The 21,407-nt window shown below is 41.8% G+C and overlaps 1 protein-coding gene across 1 annotated transcript in view; it reads left to right on the forward strand.

The window, feature by feature from the left end:
* ACTR3B (actin related protein 3B) overlaps positions 1-21,407 on the forward strand; it is a 44,799-nt gene that overhangs the window by 2,231 nt on the left and 21,161 nt on the right. The window contains 2 exon segments of the mRNA XM_039524957.1: positions 11,338-11,393; positions 20,815-20,939. Of these exon segments, the coding sequence (XP_039380891.1) occupies positions 11,338-11,393; positions 20,815-20,939 (181 nt within the window).

The following is a 21,407-nucleotide window of genomic DNA, read 5'->3' on the forward strand; positions in this document are numbered from 1 at the left end:
GCACTTTAATGGTAAAAGAGCCACATGTTGGCCACCCTTGGGATATGCTATTTAACTTGATACATTTCCCATACAAGCTTCAGATAATTGATTCAAATTCCCAAGGAAAAACTTTAAAAAGCAGATGTTTGGGAGTGCATAACAATAACTGAAGGATAAAAGTCCTTACTAGAACAAAATTGTTGGTTAACATTAAAAACAATCCCTTCTCCCAATCCCCCAAGCCTTCTCTGGGGAACTCAGAGTGAAGGTTAAAGTTAGAAGAACCTGAAATATTTGGAGGTATGGACATTCATAATTAAATTAGCCAAACTATGTTTATTCTGCTCTGTAGAGATGCTTTCCTTTTTTGCATCTTGAATCCTGAAAATGTGCACCACACAGATTGATTTTATATTTTCTCCTACATACATCTCTCTGACACTGAAGTCTGATGCTTTGTCCATGCATTAACCTTTGTTCGTCTCATGTAAGTAGGTCTACTAGGAGGTTTGTACATAGGAAACACGCAGTGTCTCGGAGAGTTGCTTAACTGGTGGACATTTGGAATTATAGGGTGTGCAGGAAGTGGGTATAGTGGGCTAGCTGGGAACTTATCATGGCAGCAGAACGGGGATGCATATCTCCCTTGTCAGAAAGATGAATCTAAAAAACAATTTGAATTATTTCTCCATTGATCTTCATTTGCAAACAAAGTTGTGATAGGAAGTATTTTCTATCTGGGGTGACCACTGCTTTTTAAAATGTCTTAGTTTGCAAACAGCTTGTCTGACTAACTTCATTTTTGGTGGACTAAATCATCCTTTCTCCATGGATGATTTTACTTAGTGATCAGTTTACATGTTCATATCAATCTCCACATGGAAAAGGTCGATCTATTTTAAGACTATTAGAGCTGATTTGCCTTTCTGATACTATTTAAATTGTTGTCAACTTTCAAAACTAGTTTTATTGCCTAATCTTTAGTCATGTGTATTAGATTGCTACTAGATAGACCCAGTAAATTGTGTGCGTGTGGGTTTTTTGTTTTTTTGTTTTTTTTTAAAAATCTGTATCATACAGTTTTGCTACAAAGTGTGTGTGTGGAAGTTAGAAAACTTTACCTCTGTTTTGCATGTGCGATAATTCTGGACCCTCTTTTTTTTAATTCACTTCACATTTGTTAAAAATATCCTCCTTTAGCCCAATGTCATCTGTTAGCTTCGAGGCAGATATTCCATTGTTTGTGGATTTTTGGGGGAAGAAGTGGTAGTCCAAAATTGGGCTTAAAATGGAAATTCAGATACACCTCTAATTACCGAAGTATCTACTGACACTCCATAATAATGTTTGAACAGCCATAACACACCAACATTATATTATTTCCTCTGCTGACCCTATTTAAGCATTTATTTGATCTCTACTCCCTCTTCTTTTTTAGTACTTCTCAAAACGTTGGGGAATATGTGAGCAGTGTTGACCATAATGTCTCAGAAAATACAAGGAACTCAAACTTTTGTATGGAAATCCTTCACTGATATTAGCTTACTCCTCTGCAGTGGGGGATGTGACATACTAGAGTACAATTCAGACCAGAGGGAGGCTCTGTCACCCCCACCTTGCAGCCTTAGGTACTTTACAATGCCTTGCTGAAGCAGCCTAGGTGGGAGCTGCTTTAGCAAGGCATTCACGAAAGCTTTTGGCAGTAAGTAACAGTTTAATAACTATCACAGACTCTAAAACTTGTTTAAAATTGCAAGAACTGTTGTATCCTGAATAAAAAAGCAGCAAGAACTGAGTTAATTTGAGAGCTTCAATAGCAAGGTTTATCTTTGAGTTTTGACTTTACTACTATAAAAGTGGAAGCAACATCGGTGAGCCATGTATTGAGGTGGATAAAGTCAGCCACCTGAGTTTAAGCATTTATACTTCTAGATTATATAGCTTTAGGTGTTATGCTCCAAAAGTCAATTCCTGGGTTGGGATTTGAATCAGAAATATAGTCATTTTAAAAAAATTAGTTAAAAGTAGTTCAGGGTGCTGTATCCATTTCTGAGTCGTCCTGTCATCTTTACAATCCACTTTTTCCTATTTTAAAAAAGTTTTTCTCTACTCACAAGAAAATTGATTAGCCCTATATGGGAATCAGTAACATTGATTATACCCAAACTAAACAACTGAAAAAAGATATCTATTTCTCTGCATGTAATATACTTTTTCTAATGTCTTTTTTTTCTATTAAGCTTAAGGGTTACTTGTCACAACAGATCATACTTTTCAGGCAAAAGTATGACTTTTAATAACAGTGGTCCTTTAAATGCCTTTTTTTTAAAAAAGCATCTTGGTCCTCTTAAATGGTTTCTCAGCTATCGTATATGCTCAAGAGAGTTTCCAATAGGCTCCTATCTCATTGGCAATAAATGCTGTGATTTTTGTGAAATTAAGATGTAATTATAAGCATCGCAGGATTTATTCCTCAATTTACAGATCACAGGACATTGTATTAGCATAATTCTACTATCTTGTAATAGAGGAGAAAAAAAGCAAGGCATAAACTGAAAATTCAGAAAAAATAAGAGTAAAAGAACTGAGGTTTTGAGGAAATAACCATGACTTTGTTGTCTTCTCAGTCCTATGTGAAGAAGAAATAAAATATCCAAAGTTATTGTCTTGAGATAATTATCTTAATCAGAAATCTACTTTCCATTGGGTAAAGCCTATGCCTCAAGATCCATAGGATATTTTTAGCAGAGAAATTCAGTCAAGGACATTAGTAAGCCTGCAAGATAGTGAGCTGTGCATTTTTGTTGAGCATTCTAAGTTACCCTACAGGCCCCCTCTGATGCATCATTTGGGGGAAAAAGCTGTTTCAAACTCCAGTCCAAAGAGGTTCTTGAAACATGATTTTTTTTTCATATTAAGTTGTAATTTGGCAAGTGAGATGAGTCTAGTAAGTATGGAGGAGTCCAAATTATGTGCTCTGGGAGTGTGAAGGAGGTGTAAATTACACCAATTTAGACTCTCTCTGAATTTGGGTCAGTGTTTATTTTAGAGAAACTGATCCTGAATAATTCAAAGCTTCCGGAAACTTATACATATTTTGTCCTAACATTCAGTCTATCAGATTATTGGGTCTCAGTATGTTGAAGTAGGACCATGAGATTATTTGTGGGGTTCCCACTTGATGCCTGTCCCATTTGTGATTAAATGGAGTTGCATCTAGCAAGGGATGTGAAGGATAACAAGAAGGGTTTCTACAGGTATGTTAGCAACAAGAAGAAGGCCAGGGAAAGTGTGGGACCCTTACTGAATGGGGAAGGCAACATAGTGACAGATGATGTGGAAAAAGCTGAAGTACTCAATGCTTTTTTTGCCTCTCTCTTCACAGACGAGGTCAGCTCCCAGACTGCACTGGGCAACATAGTATGGGGAGAAGGTGAACGGCCCTCAGTGGTGAAAGAACAGGTTAAGGACTATTTAGAAAAGCTGGACATGCACAAGTCCATGGGTCCAGATCTAATGCTTCCAAGGGTGCTGAGGGAGTTGGCTGATGTGATTGCAGAGCCATTGGCCATTATCTTTGAAACCTCGTGGCAATCGGGGAGGTCCCAGACAATCAGAAAAAGGCAAATATTGTGCCCCTATTTAAAAAAGGGAAGAAAGAGAATCTGGGGAACTACAGACAGGTCAGCCTTACTTCAGTCCCTGGCAAAATCATGGAGCAGGTCCTCAAGGAATCCATTTTGATGCATTTAGAGGAGAGGAAGGTGATCAGGAACAGTCAACATGGATTCATCAAAGGCAAGTCATGCCTGACCAACCTGATTGCCTTCTATAATGAGATAACTGGCACTGTGGATATGGGGAAAGCAGTGGATGTGATGTATCTTGACTTTAGCAAAGCTTTTGATACGGTCTCCCACAGTATTCTTTCCAGCAAGTTAAAAAAGTATGGATTGGATGAATGGACTATAAAATGGATAGAAAGCTGGCTAGATTGTCGGGCTCAACGGGTAGTGATCAATGGCTCGATGTCTAGTTGGCAGCTGGTATCAAGTGGCGTGCCCCAGGGTCGGTCTTGGGGTCGTTTTTGTTCAACATCTTTATAAATAATCTGGATGACGGGATTAATTGCACCCTCAGCAAGTTCGTAGATGACACTAAGGTGGGGGGAGAGGTCTAGGTTGGATATCAGGAAACACTATTTCACTAGGAGGGTGGTAAAGCACTGGAATGGCTTACCTAGTGAGGTGGTGAAATCTCCATCCTTAGAGATTTTTAAATCCCGTCTTGACAAAGCCCTGCCTGGGATGATTTAGTGGGTGTTGGTCCTGCTTCGAGCAGGGGATTGGACTAGAAGACCTCCTGAGGTCTCTTCCAACCATACATAATATTCTATAATTCTGTAATTCTGAGTCAGAGAAACAGAGATCTTTTAGATTACAGCCTCGCTTGTTCTTGCGGCAGGCATTTGAGCAAAGCCCACTTAACAAAAAAACAAAGGTAAATATCAGAGTTCTTGAGATCCTATTCATACTCTGTAGAAGCATGGTTCTGTCACTCACTTAGTTGGATATTCATTACAGGCTTCATCATAAAACATTAAGCAAATTCTTATGGCTCTAATCATAGAGTCAGTTTTGTTCATAAACCAGTCCATTTAGAGACTGTAACTGAAACCTCTCTGAAGCCTTAGTAAATTGTCCGGCTCTCTGAAGCCTTAGTAAATTTCCACTTCAGAATTAGAGCTATAGCATATGTCCAGGTAAAATTATATTGTCCCTATCTTGTTAGCCTTGAAAAGGTTTTAAAGAGACCAGATAATATACAAGTACGATCCTTTTGTATAATTGAAAATTGTGGCTGGATCTTGGAAAAGATTTTGAAATGGGCAATATCTAACAGGCAAGATTACAACTAATTTGATTTAATTTCTTAAGCTAAACAGACTGACGGTTAATGAGTTTTTACAGTACATACTCCATAAAGGGACATTTATTGTTTAAGCTGCTATGTGGTAAGGAGGAAAACACTTTCTACTATAGGGATAGCCTAATAGTGTTTTGAGCTATTTGTAGTGGGCTCTATGGAGAGTGTAAGATTTTAAATGTGCCTATGCATTGACAGTACTTGACAGTGCAGCTCCCTAGCTTTGTGTGGGAAGAGTGCAGTTTACCTGCATTGCACTGTCCGTCTGCTTTTATCCTGACTTTGGGGGAGAGCACCTCTAGGGGTAGGAAGGCAATTCAATCTTCAGGATACCCGTTGTTGTTACTTTTGTAATGTGGACACTTGTGAATGAGGCAACCAGTTGTTGTAGTCTCAGATGTTAACTACTTTTGCTCGCTACTGACCTGAGCTAGATAGCAACCAGTGATCTAATGCAGTAGATTTAGGCTCCACATTGGAGCACCCATTTCCAGAGCCTTCTGTTTCTTTTCTCTGTTGATCGGATATAAAAGGAATTTTTCTGACTCTCTCTCAACCTACTTGTAATGATTTCTTCATACTCTCCATTCTGTTGTCAAGACAATTTATCAATTAATTGTCACTGCTATGAAGTAGGTAAATATCACCATTTCACAGATGCAGGAAATTGAGGTAAAGAAGTAGGGTGGAGTGATTTAAATTGCCAAGTGGAAAGCCTTGATTTAAATAATTGATTATAATCAACTTTTTCCATTTGTATTTCAGTTATTTGCTAAAGAAAGGCACATTCTGATTGGTTGATATAACCATTAAAAATGTGGATTTAGAACTAAATAGCACTATTACACTAGATTTGGTACATCTTTTTGCTCTATGGGGGGAATACATTTTAACTATATACACTTATTTAAGCAATTATACAGCTTAATATTTCAGATTCTTATAAACTCTACATCTTTAGTATGTTACAAAATGGTGAATGATATTAACTTTTTGCTTCTGATTTGTGTCAAGCTACATGAAGATGGTATTTAATTAAACACACAAACCAGCATATAACACTTATTTTTATTAAACAAAACCGTAAATGTTTTGGATATTGCACTTCTTTTTTCAAAACATGTTTCACATTTACAACTAAATGATTTACTAAAGAAACAGAGGGATTAACTTTAGTCAGTGAATTAAACAGATTATTTCAGGTCAGCCTGGAAAATTTTCACATGTGCCTAAGTGAAAGTGACAGGAGCTTAAATTCTCACTTGTCTAAATCTCTTGAAAAGGAGACTGACTCCTAAGTTAGTTAGGCTGTCTTCCAAACTTTTAAAACTGGTAGATCTCGTCCCCTCCTTCCTCATTTTTATTCATAGATGGGAAGAATGAGACAAGTTTTCCTGCTTTTTCAACTCCCGTTCTATTTCTCAACTTTGAATGAATGAAGAAAATATTATTTCTGTGCCTGCAGAAGAGGCTACTGCCTGTTTGGGTCTTCAAAAAACTCTGGTTCCAGGTGCTTTGCTAGTAATATCTATCAGTAGAGTCATACGACTTCCTTTTAAACTTCAGCAAATGTGTAGTGTTTGAATGGTTCACCTCCAGTCTTGAAATTTATTATGGCTGTCACTATTGATGGGTGATTATTAGATGCCCGTGTCATAGGAGCAGCATCTTCTTCAGTGGTTAGGCATCTACCCTGGATCGATAATACTCGCAAGAAAATGAGGCAGAGTAAGTGCTAGATCCATCTGCTTTTTTACCGCCTGCAATTTAACTGTGTTATCGGGTATTTCTTTCTCCAGTGTTTCAAAGTTGTTTCCAAATTTCAACGGCATTGCAATACAGCAGCAATCTTTCTGCAGTTTGTCCAAGGCCATGGAAATAGGTTTCAGTATATTCAGTATATCTTCTACATTTCTGTTTAGTCCAATGTTCACTGCTTTGGCTGTACTAGTTTCATTTATTTTGTTCTCAATTTTCTTCACAAATTGGCATCAGAATAGGCCAGTTCTTAATAAATAGCTCAAAACAGTCAACCACTGAATTCCATCATAGTTCTTGTGGGAGAATTAGTTTGGATTCACCTGCTCTCTTCAGTGAAGCTGAAGGAAGTGTTTGTAATGGAAGTATTTTGCAATTTGAGCAACATTTTCCTTTATTTCTGGAGTTGTATTTCAGTTTTTGGCAGAAAGATGCGTCAAATAAGCCCTGTACGCACATTTTAGAAGTGTCAGATTCTCTTCATTATCTTCTTCTTGATTTCTTCTAGTTTTTGTTGCATTTGCAGCATTGTGCGGGACAAAGCTATGCACTTGACACTTGAATTTTTGTTCAGTTTGTTATAGCTTTGACTGCTACTACTTTAAGTGTTCTGCTGTATGGGCATTTCCTGAAGTGTCAGTTGTTTCTGTAAGATAGACAGTGCCATATTCTGTTGTCACATAATCACATATTGCTGAATCATAGTGTACATTGCACCACCCATCAAAACTCAGGTTAACCCATTTCCTGTCAATGTTTTTTGCACACTGTTCAATTTCCTTTTCGTACGCTGTATCCAGCAACCTTACAGCATCGTCTGCTCTGCCAGGTTTAGTATATCCTGGTCATAACGATTGAATCATGTCAATGAAATGTCCCTTCTGAACAAGATGAAAGGGAAAATTTGTTGCGTAAATGAACCAAGCAATCTTTTCATCTTGGAGTCAAAATGGAGTCATGTTGCAGTTTGCTGTCGTGATTATGAACTCATCCTTGGTTTTACTAGACAAATACAGCCTTTTTTTTTTTTTTTTTGATACAGGTAATTTACTGACATACGCTTAGTTGCAGCACTGCTAGTGGTACCAGCAGACGACTGAAATTGTAGACATTACAGATGGTGGTACTGTTGAGATAGCCAGTGCACAGCTTCATAAGCCAGGAGAGCAATAGGTAGGCTGGGTTGCCCAGGATCATTATTGACAATTCCAACATTCCCAGTGGTAATCTACAAGTTGGGAAAGAAAGTGCCTGATTGCAGCTTTCTGAAAAGTCCTGTGTCCTTTACCTTCCCTGACCAGCTCACACTAACATCAGTAGCCTTTTCTGTTGATATGCTTTGTGGCAAGATGATCTGATATCAAAACAGCACACACATCCCTATCTGTCACTCCAGCGCAGTTCAGGAACCCCATTTTTGCAGATCCATCCACTATGTTGCTCATATTCCTGAGAATCACAGTCCAACATAGCAGGAGGCGATTAGTGGTTCAGCACACTTTGCATGAAAGTGGCCTCCAAGGTGGATTTCCTGACTCCAAATTGATTTATAACGGACCAGTAGCAATTGGTATTGCAGGTTTCCACAGTGTGATTGCCACCCGCTTCTCCACTGTCAGTGCACCTTTCATTTTAGTGCTGCTGCACAGGAGGTCTGGGGTGAGCTCTGAGCATAGATCCAGGAATGTTGGTTTGCGCATCTGAAAGTTCTGCAGCCACTGCTTGTCATCCCAAGCCTATGTTACGATGCGTCATCTCTTGGTCCCAGAAGTGGCACTCCACCATCTGCAGCTGCTCCGTGCATGCCACCAACAGCCTTGAATTGGTTCTCATTATGTCCCACAGCAATCTATCCTCCAAGAAATCATGTTCCCCACTGTTTTGGTTTTTTTAGTGGCTTTGCAAATACTGCAAGATTATATGCCCTCTGCTTGCAATGCTCATGATGATAGTGAAGAACTGTGCAGGCCTCATGGTTCTGTCAAAGATGGTAGATGGTAAGGAGGGCCATGTGGGTTTGTGGGATTTTGAGAAAAGGCACAAAAATTATGGGATGCAGGTGACATTATGGGATGGAGACCATTGCACACTTGGAAGTTGATCACATGCTCCCAGTCATCCCTACACAACTTGTTTTGGACCCATTATACATTTCCAAAACTTCCCAAAAGACAGTGCATTGGATGGTCTTTTTTACGACCTGCAGCCCTGACTTTTTTTTCCTCCAATTCCCAGGTGTTTAAATCAACACTAGAGGCTGCACTCTGAAGAATGTTGTCCCTTCTTCCCACAGTGTCCTGCTTTGACAACAGTGTTGCTCCTTTCTGGCTGCACACTCTCTGCTCCTTCCCCCTTGCTACATACCTCCCCCCCACCCCACCTCCAGAAAAACAAAAGAACTAACAACATTCCAAGACTTCTGCTTGTGTGACCCACATGTCTTTTGCGCTGCAGTGTTTTATTTGTTTAGAGACAGAGAGGGAGGCAGTTGAGAAATTAGTGGATTTCTGGTTTTGTGTGGCTGTCTGTATATACCTGCAAAGAGGCAGAGCAAGGCCATTTACTTGAAGTGCCTAGAACCATCCAGAAGCAAGGGCTGCTAGTTACTGGGTAGATGAGTATTTTTCCATGAGCTGGATAGTAAATATCCATGTGGGTGGAGTTATAAATATTCATCATTTGAAAACTGAGCCAATCAGATCTCAGGTAAGGAGAAGCTATAAAATAGGAGCATGAGATTACTCAGGTGGGTTCAGCGGGTGATGGTGAGATACCTGATGGTACCTCATAGAGTCAGAGGCTGGGTCCCAGTGCCTGTGGTGACTTTGCCAGTTTCTTGTACCAAGTAGCTTAGCCCCTGGGTCCCCCATAGGAACAAGTCCTTACTATAGTCCAGGACCTTACGTGCGATATTTATGAAGCTTGACCTAGATGTTTTCCCCCCTGATTCTTTTTTTATGGAAAAGTAGCCTAACTCTAAAATTTTTGATAGAGATTCATGAATCTCCCAGGACCCCACCCCCTATCCAACCCCCACTGCTCCCAGTCCCCTGACTGCTCTGACCGTATCCACACCCCTGCCCCTTGACAGGCCCCCCAGGACCCCATGCCTATCCCACCCCCCCCCGTTCCCCATCCCCTGACCCTTATCCACACCTCTGCCCCCTGGGCCCTTATCCAACCCCCCGGCCCTCTTACCATGCCACTCAGAACAGCATGTCTGGCAGCCGTGCTACCCAGCTGGAGCCAGACACGCTGCCACTCTGCTCGGCAGGTGCGCGCAACCCCACTGCCCAGAGCGCTGCCCGCGTGGTGGCGTGACTGCAGGAGAAGGTGGACAGCGCAGAGGGGCCGGGGGCTAGCCTCCTCGGCCGGGAGCTCAAGGGATGGGTAGGACGGTCCTGCAGGCCAGATGTGGCCCGCGGGCCATAGTTTGCCCACCTCTGTTCTAGAAGTAGTGGATATCTGTTCACACCTAGTTTTTATTCATAGATAGGAAGAGAGAGAAACAAGCTTGCCTACTGTTTCAGTTCCCAGTTGGTTTCTTAAGTTTGAATGACCCAGTTATTGAATTGAACTAGTTGAATAAACTGAAGTGAAGAATATATTCTCTCTGCACCTGCAGAAGAGGTTACTGCTGTCAAAAGCTGATTTAACACTTCAACAAACTCTAGTGCCAGGTGGATATACAGTGATTTTTTTTTACCAGTTCAGTGGTTTGACTTTCTTTAAAACTTCAGCAGCAAACATGTCCTGCTTAACTTTATTTTTTTTGTTTCTAATTTAAATGATTAAACAGATTATAGTAATATTAGGCCTTAATATAGGTTATCAGAATTTCAAATAAGTTGATTTTTAAAACTGAAAATGATTTGATTTAAATAAAAATCCAATTTAAATTGATTTTTATCCACCCTGTGAAGATGCTTAGTAACTTGCTCAATGCCACAGAGAAAATCTGTATCAGAGCCAGGCTTAGAACTCTAGTTCCTGGCTCTCTGACTTGTGCTTTGAACAAACTTCTTGTTCTCATCTGCCTCCATTAGACAATATAAAGCTAACACAGAATGAGCTTAGAGAGGTAACTGTGAGTAGTCATTCTGCTAACCCTGTCAATGACAATAGGGTTGCACAGATGTTGGAGAACAGAAGCTGGGAATGGACGACAGGGGATGGATCACTTGATGGTAACCTATTCTGTTCATTCCCTCTATGGCACCTGGCATTGGCCACTGTCGGAAGACAGGATACTGGGCTAGATGGACCTTTGGTCTGACTCAGTATGGCTGTTCTTATGTTCTCAACAGAATAATATGTCCTGCAGAATCTTTTTCTTTCTTCTTCTTTTTTTTAACAGGTGATAAGTGAGATGGAGAAAACCTAAATTGAGTAGACAGTTGGGGGGGGGTCGGAAATACCTTTTCACTTGTAAACTAAGAATGTTTGATACTTAAATAATTGGACATAAATATGGAGCTCCACTATGTGATATTTAGTCATTTTTCAGAGCAGAGCTGTGCTTAACAATGTAGATGGTCCGTACTCTTGTTTGGCTTTCACACTGCAAGAAGCATGATTAGTGTCTTTACTTTATATAGTCAATATTGAGCTTGCAAATGAACTGATTTTTTTTTCTTGATGCATCTAAAGACCTACTGATAACTCTTTTAGGTACACAAAACTTGGCTATGCAGGAAATACGGAACCACAGTTCATTATTCCATCATGTAAGTAACTTTTGCCTCAGCTTCTGATGTACAAAGTTATTCATGAAAACGATGAGCAATAAATAATTTGCTTTCCAGATCTTAACTCATTCTTCCAAGGTCTCTTTCCATATTCTCTATATCTGCATCCTTGACTCGAGTATAGCTAATGAAAACCCCTTCCTGCAGTTTGCCAGTACTATTCCTCATTAAATCAGCTTCTGGTTGCTATGACTGAGATGAAAAGTATCTAGTACCATTTCCTTCCTATTGCTATTGTTTTTCTTCCAGAACTCTGGCTTAGACAGAATACAAGGTACTTCCTCTCTACCTGACTCTGTGGTTACAGCTTGGGTAGTATGTGGGAGGCCTCTTGTCAATTTAAGTACTGAAATGCAGGTACCACTTGGCAGCAATGTGTATCCATTTTTATGCTGACTGGGACTCTAGATCAGGGGTCGGCAACCTTTCAGAAGTGGTGTGCCGAGTCTTCATTCATTCACTCTAATTTAAGGTTTTGCGTGCCAGTAATACATTTTAACGTTTTTAGAAGGTCTCTTTCTATAAGTCTATAATATATAACTAAACTATTGTTGTATGTAAAGTAAATAAGGTTTTTAAAATGTTTAAGAAGCTTCATTTAAAATTAAATTAAAATGCAGAGCCCCCCGGACCGGTGGCCAGGACCCGGGCAGTGTGAGTGCCACTGAAAATCAGCTCGCGTGCCGCCTTCGGCACCCGTGCTATAGGTTGCCTACCCCTGCTTTAGACAGAGTAAAAAAAACAACAAACCAAATATTAAATAACAGTGTCCCTGGCTGGGAGTTGTATACAGTATACTCCTATATATCTGAACCTCCACATTATCAGAATCCCTTCCTTGTCCCCCAGCATGAGATACATGCTGCAGACTGCATAGAATTCATGCATCTCATGCTGGGGGACAAGGAAGGGATTCTGATAATGTGGCGGTTCGGATAATAGAGCAGAGCCCCCAGCCAGACCGAAGAGGAGGAGGAGGAGCAGGACAAACCCCTAGCTGCCAGGGAGGCCACCCTGCTGCTGAATGGCTCTTGCCCAGCCGTCATGGGAGTCAGTGAGCAGGGTTGTGACAGTTGTTGCTTCAGGCTGGTGATACCCAACCCCGGCCAGGTGCAAGATGTAGGCAGGGAGGCTGCAGTCCTAGTAGGGCAGAGCAGAGATCTCTGGCCAAGATTCTGCTTTGCCCTGCCAGGACTGCAGCCTTCTCTGCGCCTTGTACCTGCAGGGATTGGATATCACTGGCTCTGCGGCAGTGCAGGTAGCCCTCTGCAGTTCCCCTGTCATGGCAGTGGGGCTGTGACGCTGGAGCTGCAGAGAGCTTCCTGTGCTGCTGCTGGGCTGATGACACCTAATCCCTGCAGGCGCAACGCAAGGTGTGGGGAGAGGCTGCAGTCCTTGCGGGGCAGAGCAGAGACCCCTGGCGAGCACTGTGAGGAAAAGGAAGAGCTCCTGGCTGTGGGGGAGACCACCCTGCAGCTGAATGATTCCTGCCCTCTCAGTTATCTGAATAAAATTAATAACCTCCATGCTATTCAGATAAGAGGAGGTTACTTACCTGTAACTGGAGGTTCTTCGAGATGTGGTCCCTATCTGTATTCCACTCAGGGTTATACACCTGCTCCTGTAGCTGGAGCTTTTCAAAGTAGTATTGCACAGTGGTCACAGCATGCGCCCTTGTCTTGCCTCCTGTTTTCACCCAAGGTGATAAAGGGTGGGGTGGACTGGCCACATCTCCAGTTCTTTCTCCACTGTAGACCTACAGAGCCGTGGCAGAGAGAGACTACACATCTTGAAGAACCCCAGTTACAGGTAAGTAACCTCCTCTTCTTCAAGTGATGGTCCCTGTTGTATTCCACTGAGGGTGATTGACAAGCAGTACTTAGATAGGAGGAGGGTGTGAGGAAGATGGTCTTTTGTTCTGTGGTTCCGCGGCTGCACCAAATGAGGATAAGAAGATGAAAAGGTGTCTACCGAACTCCATGTGGCCGCCTTACATATGTTCGCAAGGGGTTTGTCGTGGAGTGCGGCTGTGGTCAATGCTTGTACTCTCATGGAATGGGCTTGTATCCCATTTGGTGGGGAGAGCCTTGAAAAGTGATAGCAGTGTGTAATGCACTCTGAGACCCACTTAGAGATTCTCTGGGAGGAAATGGCCTATCCTTTAATTCTCTCCGCTATGATGACAGATAGTCTGGGAGACTGCCAGAATGGCTTGTCCCAGGGCCCTATGCACATTGAGGGAATGAAGCCACTGTTCCTCATTCGAGGCATGTGGTTTTGGAAAGAAGGTAGGCAGATGTATGGGTTGGTTGAGGTGGAATTGGAAAACTACCTTTGGCAGAAACTAGGGAAGCAGTTGTGGTAGACCTTGTCCTTATGGAACGCGGTAAAAGGGGGGTTTGCCATCATGACTCCCAGGTCACCAACCTTCCTCGCTGAGGTAATGGCAGCAAGGAAAGTGACCTTCATGGAGAGGAGAGAGAGAGGGCAGGAGGCCAGCGGTTCAAAGAGAGAGTTCATTAAAGAGATAAGGACCCATTGGGAAGCAATGGGCTGAATGAGAAGATATTTACGTAAAAGGCCCTTCCAGAATTGGGTGGTCAAGGTGTGGATAAAAATGGAATGCCCTTCCACCGGAGGATGGAAAGTGCTAATGGCTGCTGCATGCACTCTGATAGAGCTGAGAGCCAGTCCCTAGGTTTTCATGTGGAGGAAATAGTCTAAGAGCACAGCGATGCCCACAGCTTTGGGGGCAAGACCTTGCTGTTGGGCCCAGGACTTGTACCCTTTAAGGTCGGAAAGGACCATTGTGATCAAGTCTGACTTCCTGCACATTGAATCTATTTCCCCATGTTAAGTAGTCTCACACCTCTTGTCAAACTGTCTGTAATGGGCTATCTTGATTTTTTCACTACAAAAGTTTTTTTCTCTTAATTAATTAGCCTCTTCCCACCTTTTCATGTTCTCTGTATGTGTATATATATCTCCTCACTATATGTTCAGTTCTATGCAGCCGTTGAAGTGGGCTGTAGCCCACAAAAGCTTATACTCAAATAAATTTGTTTGTCTCTAAGGTGCCACAAGTACTTCTGTTCTTTTTGCAGAACGTAACCCAGCCATTCCTAAAATAGACCCCTAAGCTCTGGTTGAGTTATTGAGGTCCTCAAATCATGGTTTAAAGACTTCAAGTTATAGAGAATTCACCATTTACACTAGTTTAAATCTGCAAGTGACCCAGGCCCAATGCTGCAGAGGAAGGCGAACACCTCCCCTCCCCCAGGTCTCTGCCAATCTGACCTGGAGGTGAAGCGTGTCCATTTGCCTGATAGGATCGCCTTGTGTAGTCCTTTCTGCTACTGGAGAGGATATCTTGCACTGCCAATGAGCATTCTCGTACTAATGGAAGTGTCCATCCAAAACCCATGCTGTCAGTTATAGTGTCCATGGGTCTGGATGCCTGAGTCTGCCATTGTTTTATGTCAGAAGTTCCAGAAATGTTTGTAGCAGGTGTGGAGGTTGTTTCAACAGACAGAGAAGACGAGGGAGCCAGAATTGGCGAGGTCAGAATGGAGCGATCAGAATGGCTGTCACTTTCTCCTGCCAGAGTTTATGGAGGAAGCGGAGTAGGAGTGTGTGGGGGGGAGGCATAGTTCATCTGATCTGACCAATCCATGACCAGAGCATTGCCAGTGAGTGGGCACAGAGTCCTCCCCTGGAGCAATATTGGGTACATTTGGTGTTGGTGTGAGATGCAAAAAGGACTCTGGTGTACCCCAGGGACCAAAGATGTCCACGATTATTGTGTCATGCAACTCCCATTTGTGGTCAGTTGCAAAGTTCCTGCTGAGAGAATCTGCAATCGCATTCTAGGTGCCAGGCAGGTAGGCTGCTGACAAAAGGATATGTAGTTTTGATGCACCATTCCCAGGGCAAATCGCTTCCATACACAGTGCTGGGGACCTCGTGCCCCCTTGTTTGTTTATGTAGTATACTGTGGTGGTGGTGTCTGACATGATGAGGATGTGGCAATAGTGGATAGCTGGTAAGAACACGTGGCATTCTTTGTGTACTGCCCTAAGTCTGAGAATGTTTATATGCATCCTGGCCTCTTGCGTGGTCCAGGTGTCTTGTGTCATGTGATCTCCAGTGTGAGTGCCCCAGCCTGAGAGTGACGCATCTGTTATGACTGTCACGTTCGGTGAATATGGGAGGAAGGGCATCCCAGAGCAGACTTGTATTGGGTCTGTCCACCATTGAAGAGAAGAGATGATTTCTGGGGGAAAGTTGAGCATGGTGCATAAGGGAATAGACTCTTTGCAGCCATAGCTGTAGACAGTGAAGGTGCAGGCGGGTGAAGGAGGTGATGTATGTACACACTGCCATGTGCCCTAGGATGGAGAGGTAAGACCTCTGGCCGAGACAGAAGGATTGGATTTTATCTGTGCTATTTGCTCCACTAGGCTCTGGAATCTGTCTTGTGGCAGATAAGCTCAGGCAAAGGTCGAATTGATGCGAGCTCCTATGAATTCCAGGGGCCGAGTAAGGTGCAAAGTTGTTTTTTCAATGTTGTTTCTCACTCCTAGGGAGGAGAAGAGTAGAAGAAGCTGGTATGTGCATGCTTTCATGGCTAGACCCCAACGTGGGGTCTGTAGCACGGATACTGGTTGATCTGGAAGGAGGCTCCAGGGTAGGGGGAGTGCTCTTGTATTGCTCAGACTGATGTATGGGGCGTGGGGGAGTTTCCTGGCCAGGATCCTACTTTGGGCCCACAGGGTGCTTCTTGAGGTGGAGAGCTCAGCCTTCCTGTGTATGGGCTGTGAAGGAGAGGCAGATACTGCCATGTGGCCTTCCCCCAAACAGTATAAACAGTGTTGGTGTTCGTTGCTGATGGAAAACGAGCAAGGGCAGGAAGCACAGACTTTGAATCCTGGCATCTTCAGCATAAACCAGTACCCAGACCTGGGAGCTGCGTGGGAGTAAAGGGGGGAGAGATTGTTTGGAGAGAAAAACTGCTGAAGTGGTGTCCCAAATCCTTAATTATACAAAGTACAACGAAAAACAATAAAATTTTAACTAAGGAATTAAAATAATTTTGTAAAAAAATGTTTGAAAATGCATCACTAACAATGAGAGGGCAGCAGAAGCTCCAGCTTGGACCATGTGGCCATGAGAAGGAACTGGAGACGTGGACGATCTTCCCCACCCTTTATCGCCTCAGGCGAAACCATAGGCCAATACAAGAGCGCATGTGCGGACCGCCAGGCAATACTACTTTGAACAGCTCCAGAGACGTGGTGCATGCGCATAACTCTCAATAGAATACCATAGGGACCATCACTCGAAGAAGAATCAGCAGTATACTGCACCACTTTTTGTGGTGCATACGTGCTGTGCCCATAGCATATTAAAATGGTCTCATTATTTGAATTTGCTACCTATTTTTTTTATTGACCCATATTAACACCAAAAATGTTAAAATCTAAATTTGATACCTTTCTAAACTCCACTGATTTTAGTTGTCCTTTATTTCAGTAATGTCTTGTAGTCTTGTATCTGATGCTTAAAAACTTTGTGTGGACTACATATTGCCTTAACTTTGAGGTGCTAATTATGCTTCTGCTGTATTTGAAAAGGTTTATGGGACTTTGTTCAGTTAATCTAACAAAACATCTAGTTTTCTAATGTCCACAGTATTTTTTTGCCTGCCTTCAATGCTGACTTTTTTGGATAGATACTACAAGGTAAAGAAATATTAAATAAACCCAGAGATCCAAGGAATTAACTAGGGAAGCACTCTGTATCAGAACTATAGTGCAGTAACTATGTAGTTCAGTTAACATAGTTTTAAGTATTAAAGCAATTTTCTAAATCAAGAGTGTCATAGGTTTATTCCCCACTTTGAACTTTAGCGTTCACAAGATGGGGACCTGCATGGACTCCTCTAAACTAAAATCCTAGTTTAGATCTGGTAAAGCTGCCACCAACCAAAAATATAGTGTTTTGGTACACTTTCCATTCCTCCCAAACCTTCCCTGGGAACACAGATCCAAGCTCCTTGAATCTTAACACAAAGGGAAATAATCCATTCCCCCCTCCCCTCTCCAAGTCCTTAGGAGAGATACCTGGATTCAAATTCCTTGAATCAAACAAAGAGGGATTCACTTTTCCCCCTCCCCTTCCCCTGAAAATCCAAACAAGGGAAGAAATCAATCAAGTTCTAAAAAGAAAAGATTTTATTAAAAGAAAGAAAGTACATTATCTCTGTAATACCAGGATGGAAAAAATTACAGGGTCTAACTTATAAAAATTGGAGAGACTTCCCCTCCCTCCTCCTCAGAATAATCAAAGTAACAGCAAACAGAAATAAAGATATTTCTTCAGCAAACACACAATTGCAAATGCAGAAATTAAATTATAAGACTAATTCGCCTTTCTAATACTCACTATACTGAATAGAAGAAAATACTCCAGGAAACTTGGAGAACTTGAAGAATATGTCTGGCCTCTCTTAGATCCAAAAAGAGAATGAATTCAAACAAAGAACACAGACAAAGGCTTCCCTCCACAGAGATTTGAAATTATCTTGTCCCTTGATTGGTCCTCTGGTCAGGTGTTCATCAGGTTACTGAGCTTGTTAACCCTTTACAGGTAAAAGAGACTTTAACCCTTAACTATCTGTTTATGACACGCCCCCCCAAATCGCAGACAGTGGGGGAACCACACCGGCGGTGATTTCCTTTTAGAACTTTAAAATAAACAGATTAATAAAACACATGCACTATTACATATACTACTAAGTATGTAAACAACAAGATTTTTCACTTTTCAAGAACACTTTTTAACCATTTGATTGTGGGAAACTTTCATGAGAGAGTGCATCAGCTACTTTGTTGGAAGCTCCTGAAATGTGTTGAATTTCAAAATCAAAATCTTGGAGAGCTAAACTCCATCGGAGAAGTTTTTTGTTGTTTCCCTTGGCAGTATGAAGCCACTTTAGCGCAGCATGGTCGGTTTGTAGCTGGAACCGCCGTCCCCAAACGTATGGGCGTAGCTTTTCCAGGGCATACACAATGGCGTAACATTCTTTTTCACTGATGGACCAGTGGCTTTCCCTCTCAGACAGTTTCTTGCTGAGAAACACGACAGGATGGAAGTTGTGATCCGGTCCTTCCTGCATTAGAACTGCTCCTACCCCACGTTCAGATGCATCGGTGGTTACTAGGAAGGGTTTGTCAAAGTCTGGGGCCCTTGACACAGGGTCAGACATGAGTGTCGCCTTAAGCTGGGTAAAGGCTTTTTGACACTCATCAGTCCACTTAACTGCATTTGGCTGGGTTTTTCTGGTTAGATCAGTTAGTGGGGCAGCGATTTGGCTGTAGTGTGGTACAAATCGCCTGTAATATCCGGCCAAGCCTAAGAAGGATTGGACCTGTTTCTTTGACCTTGGGACAGGCCACTTTTGGATAGCCTCCACCTTGGCCTGTATGGGGTTGATGGTTCCTCGACCCACCTGGTGCCCTAGGTAAGTCACTCTGTTTTGGCCTATTTGGCACTTTTTGGCCTTAACAGTTAGTCCTGCCTGCCTGATGCTCTCAAAGACCGTTTCAGGTGTTCTAGGTGTTCGGGCCATGAATCAGAAAAAATGGCCACATCATCGAGGTAGGCAACTGCACATTCTCCCAATCCTGCTAGTACACCATCTACCAGCCTTTGGAAGGTGGCGGGTGTATTTCGCAGTCCGAACGGAAGCACATTAAATTCATACACCCCTGCATGGGTGATGAAAGCTGACTTTTCTTTAGCGGGTTCATCTAGTGGTACTTGCCAGTACCCCTTGGTTAAATCTATTGTGGAGATGAACTGGGCACGTCCCAATTTCTCCAATAGCTCATCGGTGCGCGGCATTGGGTAGTTGTCGGGGCGAGTTACAGCATTCAGCTTACGGTAGTCCAGTTTTGTTTGTTTTTATTCAGTCGTGAATAGAAAGGTTAGGAACTTGTAATCCAAGCAACTGAACCAAGCAACATAGTCAGTTCACTGACTGCAGAAGGGTGTGGTCAGCACCAGAAAGCACAGAAACATGAGTACCAGTGAAACAGTTGACAAACTCCAACTGGCCAGGCTGCAAGCACAAGAAAAGGAGAAAGAACATCAAAGGCAGATGGAGCTACTTAAGGCAGAAACGGCCAGGGCAGAGGCTGACCACAAGAGAGAGATGGAGAAGCAAGAGGCTGACCACAAAAGAGAGACGGAGAAGCAAGAGGCCGAACACAGGAGAAAAACAAAGAACACAGACAAAGGCTTCCCTCCACAAAGATTTGAAATTATCTTGTCCCTTGATTGGTCCTCTGGTCAGGTGTTCATCAGGTTACTGAGCTTGTTAACCCTTTACAGGTAAAAGAGACTTTAACCCTTAACTATCTGTTTATGACAAAGAGTTTTATAAAGATATATGTATGTGTTGTGCTAAATAGGTTCATGTATTCACCATATGGTAGAAAATATTTCCAGTAACTATTAATTTAATGTAAATCCTGCTTTTGTCAATTGGAATGTTTTGTGGGGGTCTGGTGTATGTTTCTGAAAGAAGTTTTCAAACTGAAGAAGTCCTTTGTCCTAATACTATTAAAAACACTCTTAAGTGATTATTCTACATACTGCCTTTTCTCCATTATAAGTGGTTGAGTGTGTGATTCTGGCTTACTGAAACAAGATTGTAAATAAACAGGCTACATTTTATTCTGTTTTTATTTATAGTTTACCCTAGATTTCCTGCTGCTTAATCTTTCTGTCTACACCAGCCTTCTGCTAGTGATTTTAGTGATAGTTGCCGCCTGCTAAAAGCAAGCATGAATGTCTCAATAGGCTTCTCTGTATGGCTGCAAATTGATTTTTTTTTCTACCAGCCAGAATAATGGCTCAGTAATTTAATGTTTTAGAATATTTTCTTCATGCTCCCACTTCCTCCTCTTTCTCTTAATTCTCCAACTTGCCTGGTATATTGAGACCCAGAAAAACCTGTCATTTCCTCACTTCAGGAGTGCCTACTGGATTGGAAATAAAAAATATACAGTTCTCTTGAGTGCTGTAGTTGGTAATGGGGGAAATTTTTAAAGTGGTGTGAGTGAGTGAGAGGGGATTTAGTCACCACTCTCACTGATGTTAATTGGAGATAAGTGACCAAATCCCCTGCACTGCACTGAAAATGTACCCTAACATATTAGTGTGTCAGCTTATCACTTCCTACATTCCAGTCTTTGTTTTTGAGAAAAGAAGTCTTGCCTGCTGTATTGAAATGCTTAACACCTCACATTGTTCTATGTTTAGAAAAGGTTTCATTTTTAATGTATTCTTTTGTGATGGATTATTTATTTATTTGTTTGTTTGTTTATTTATTTAGGTATTGCAATCAGAGAGTCAGCAAAAGTAGGTGACCAAGCCCAGAGGAGAGTATTGAAGGGAGTTGATGATTTAGACTCTTTCATAGGAGATGAAGCCATAGATAAACCTACCTATGCTACAAAAGTAAGAATATATAATGAAGCTTTAAACATCTTTCAGAAATCTTTTTGAGTTGACTCTCTATTTTTTTTATTGTAGATTGTTTAAATGCCTGTCAAGAAGATTTGAAATAAACACTTATCTAAAGTTTGCTATCATTAAGTCATTGCAGTTGCAGAATGAAAGAATTGAATTTAGTTGGCTTCAGTTTAGCATGTGCAAATTTGATTGGTTGGCCTCTCTTTTTTTGTTTTTTAAATAGTTCTACCAATGCTTTAGTAACAGTTGATGACTGATCCATTTTGGGAGAGTCCATTAATATAATGCACTTTCTTTTCGCCAGTAATGTCAGTAGCTGATATAGTCATAGATATCAAATCTTTTTATTTCCTCTTGCCGAAAATTACATGGGACTTGTATTAATGATAAAATTACTGACTATTTTTGTGCTGATCAGTTTGCTTTGAGAAATGTCAGAACATGTCCACTGGC

The sequence above is a fragment of the Mauremys reevesii genome, linkage group 2, assembly GCF_016161935.1.
Source record: "Mauremys reevesii isolate NIE-2019 linkage group 2, ASM1616193v1, whole genome shotgun sequence".
NCBI lineage: Eukaryota > Metazoa > Chordata > Testudines > Geoemydidae > Mauremys > Mauremys reevesii.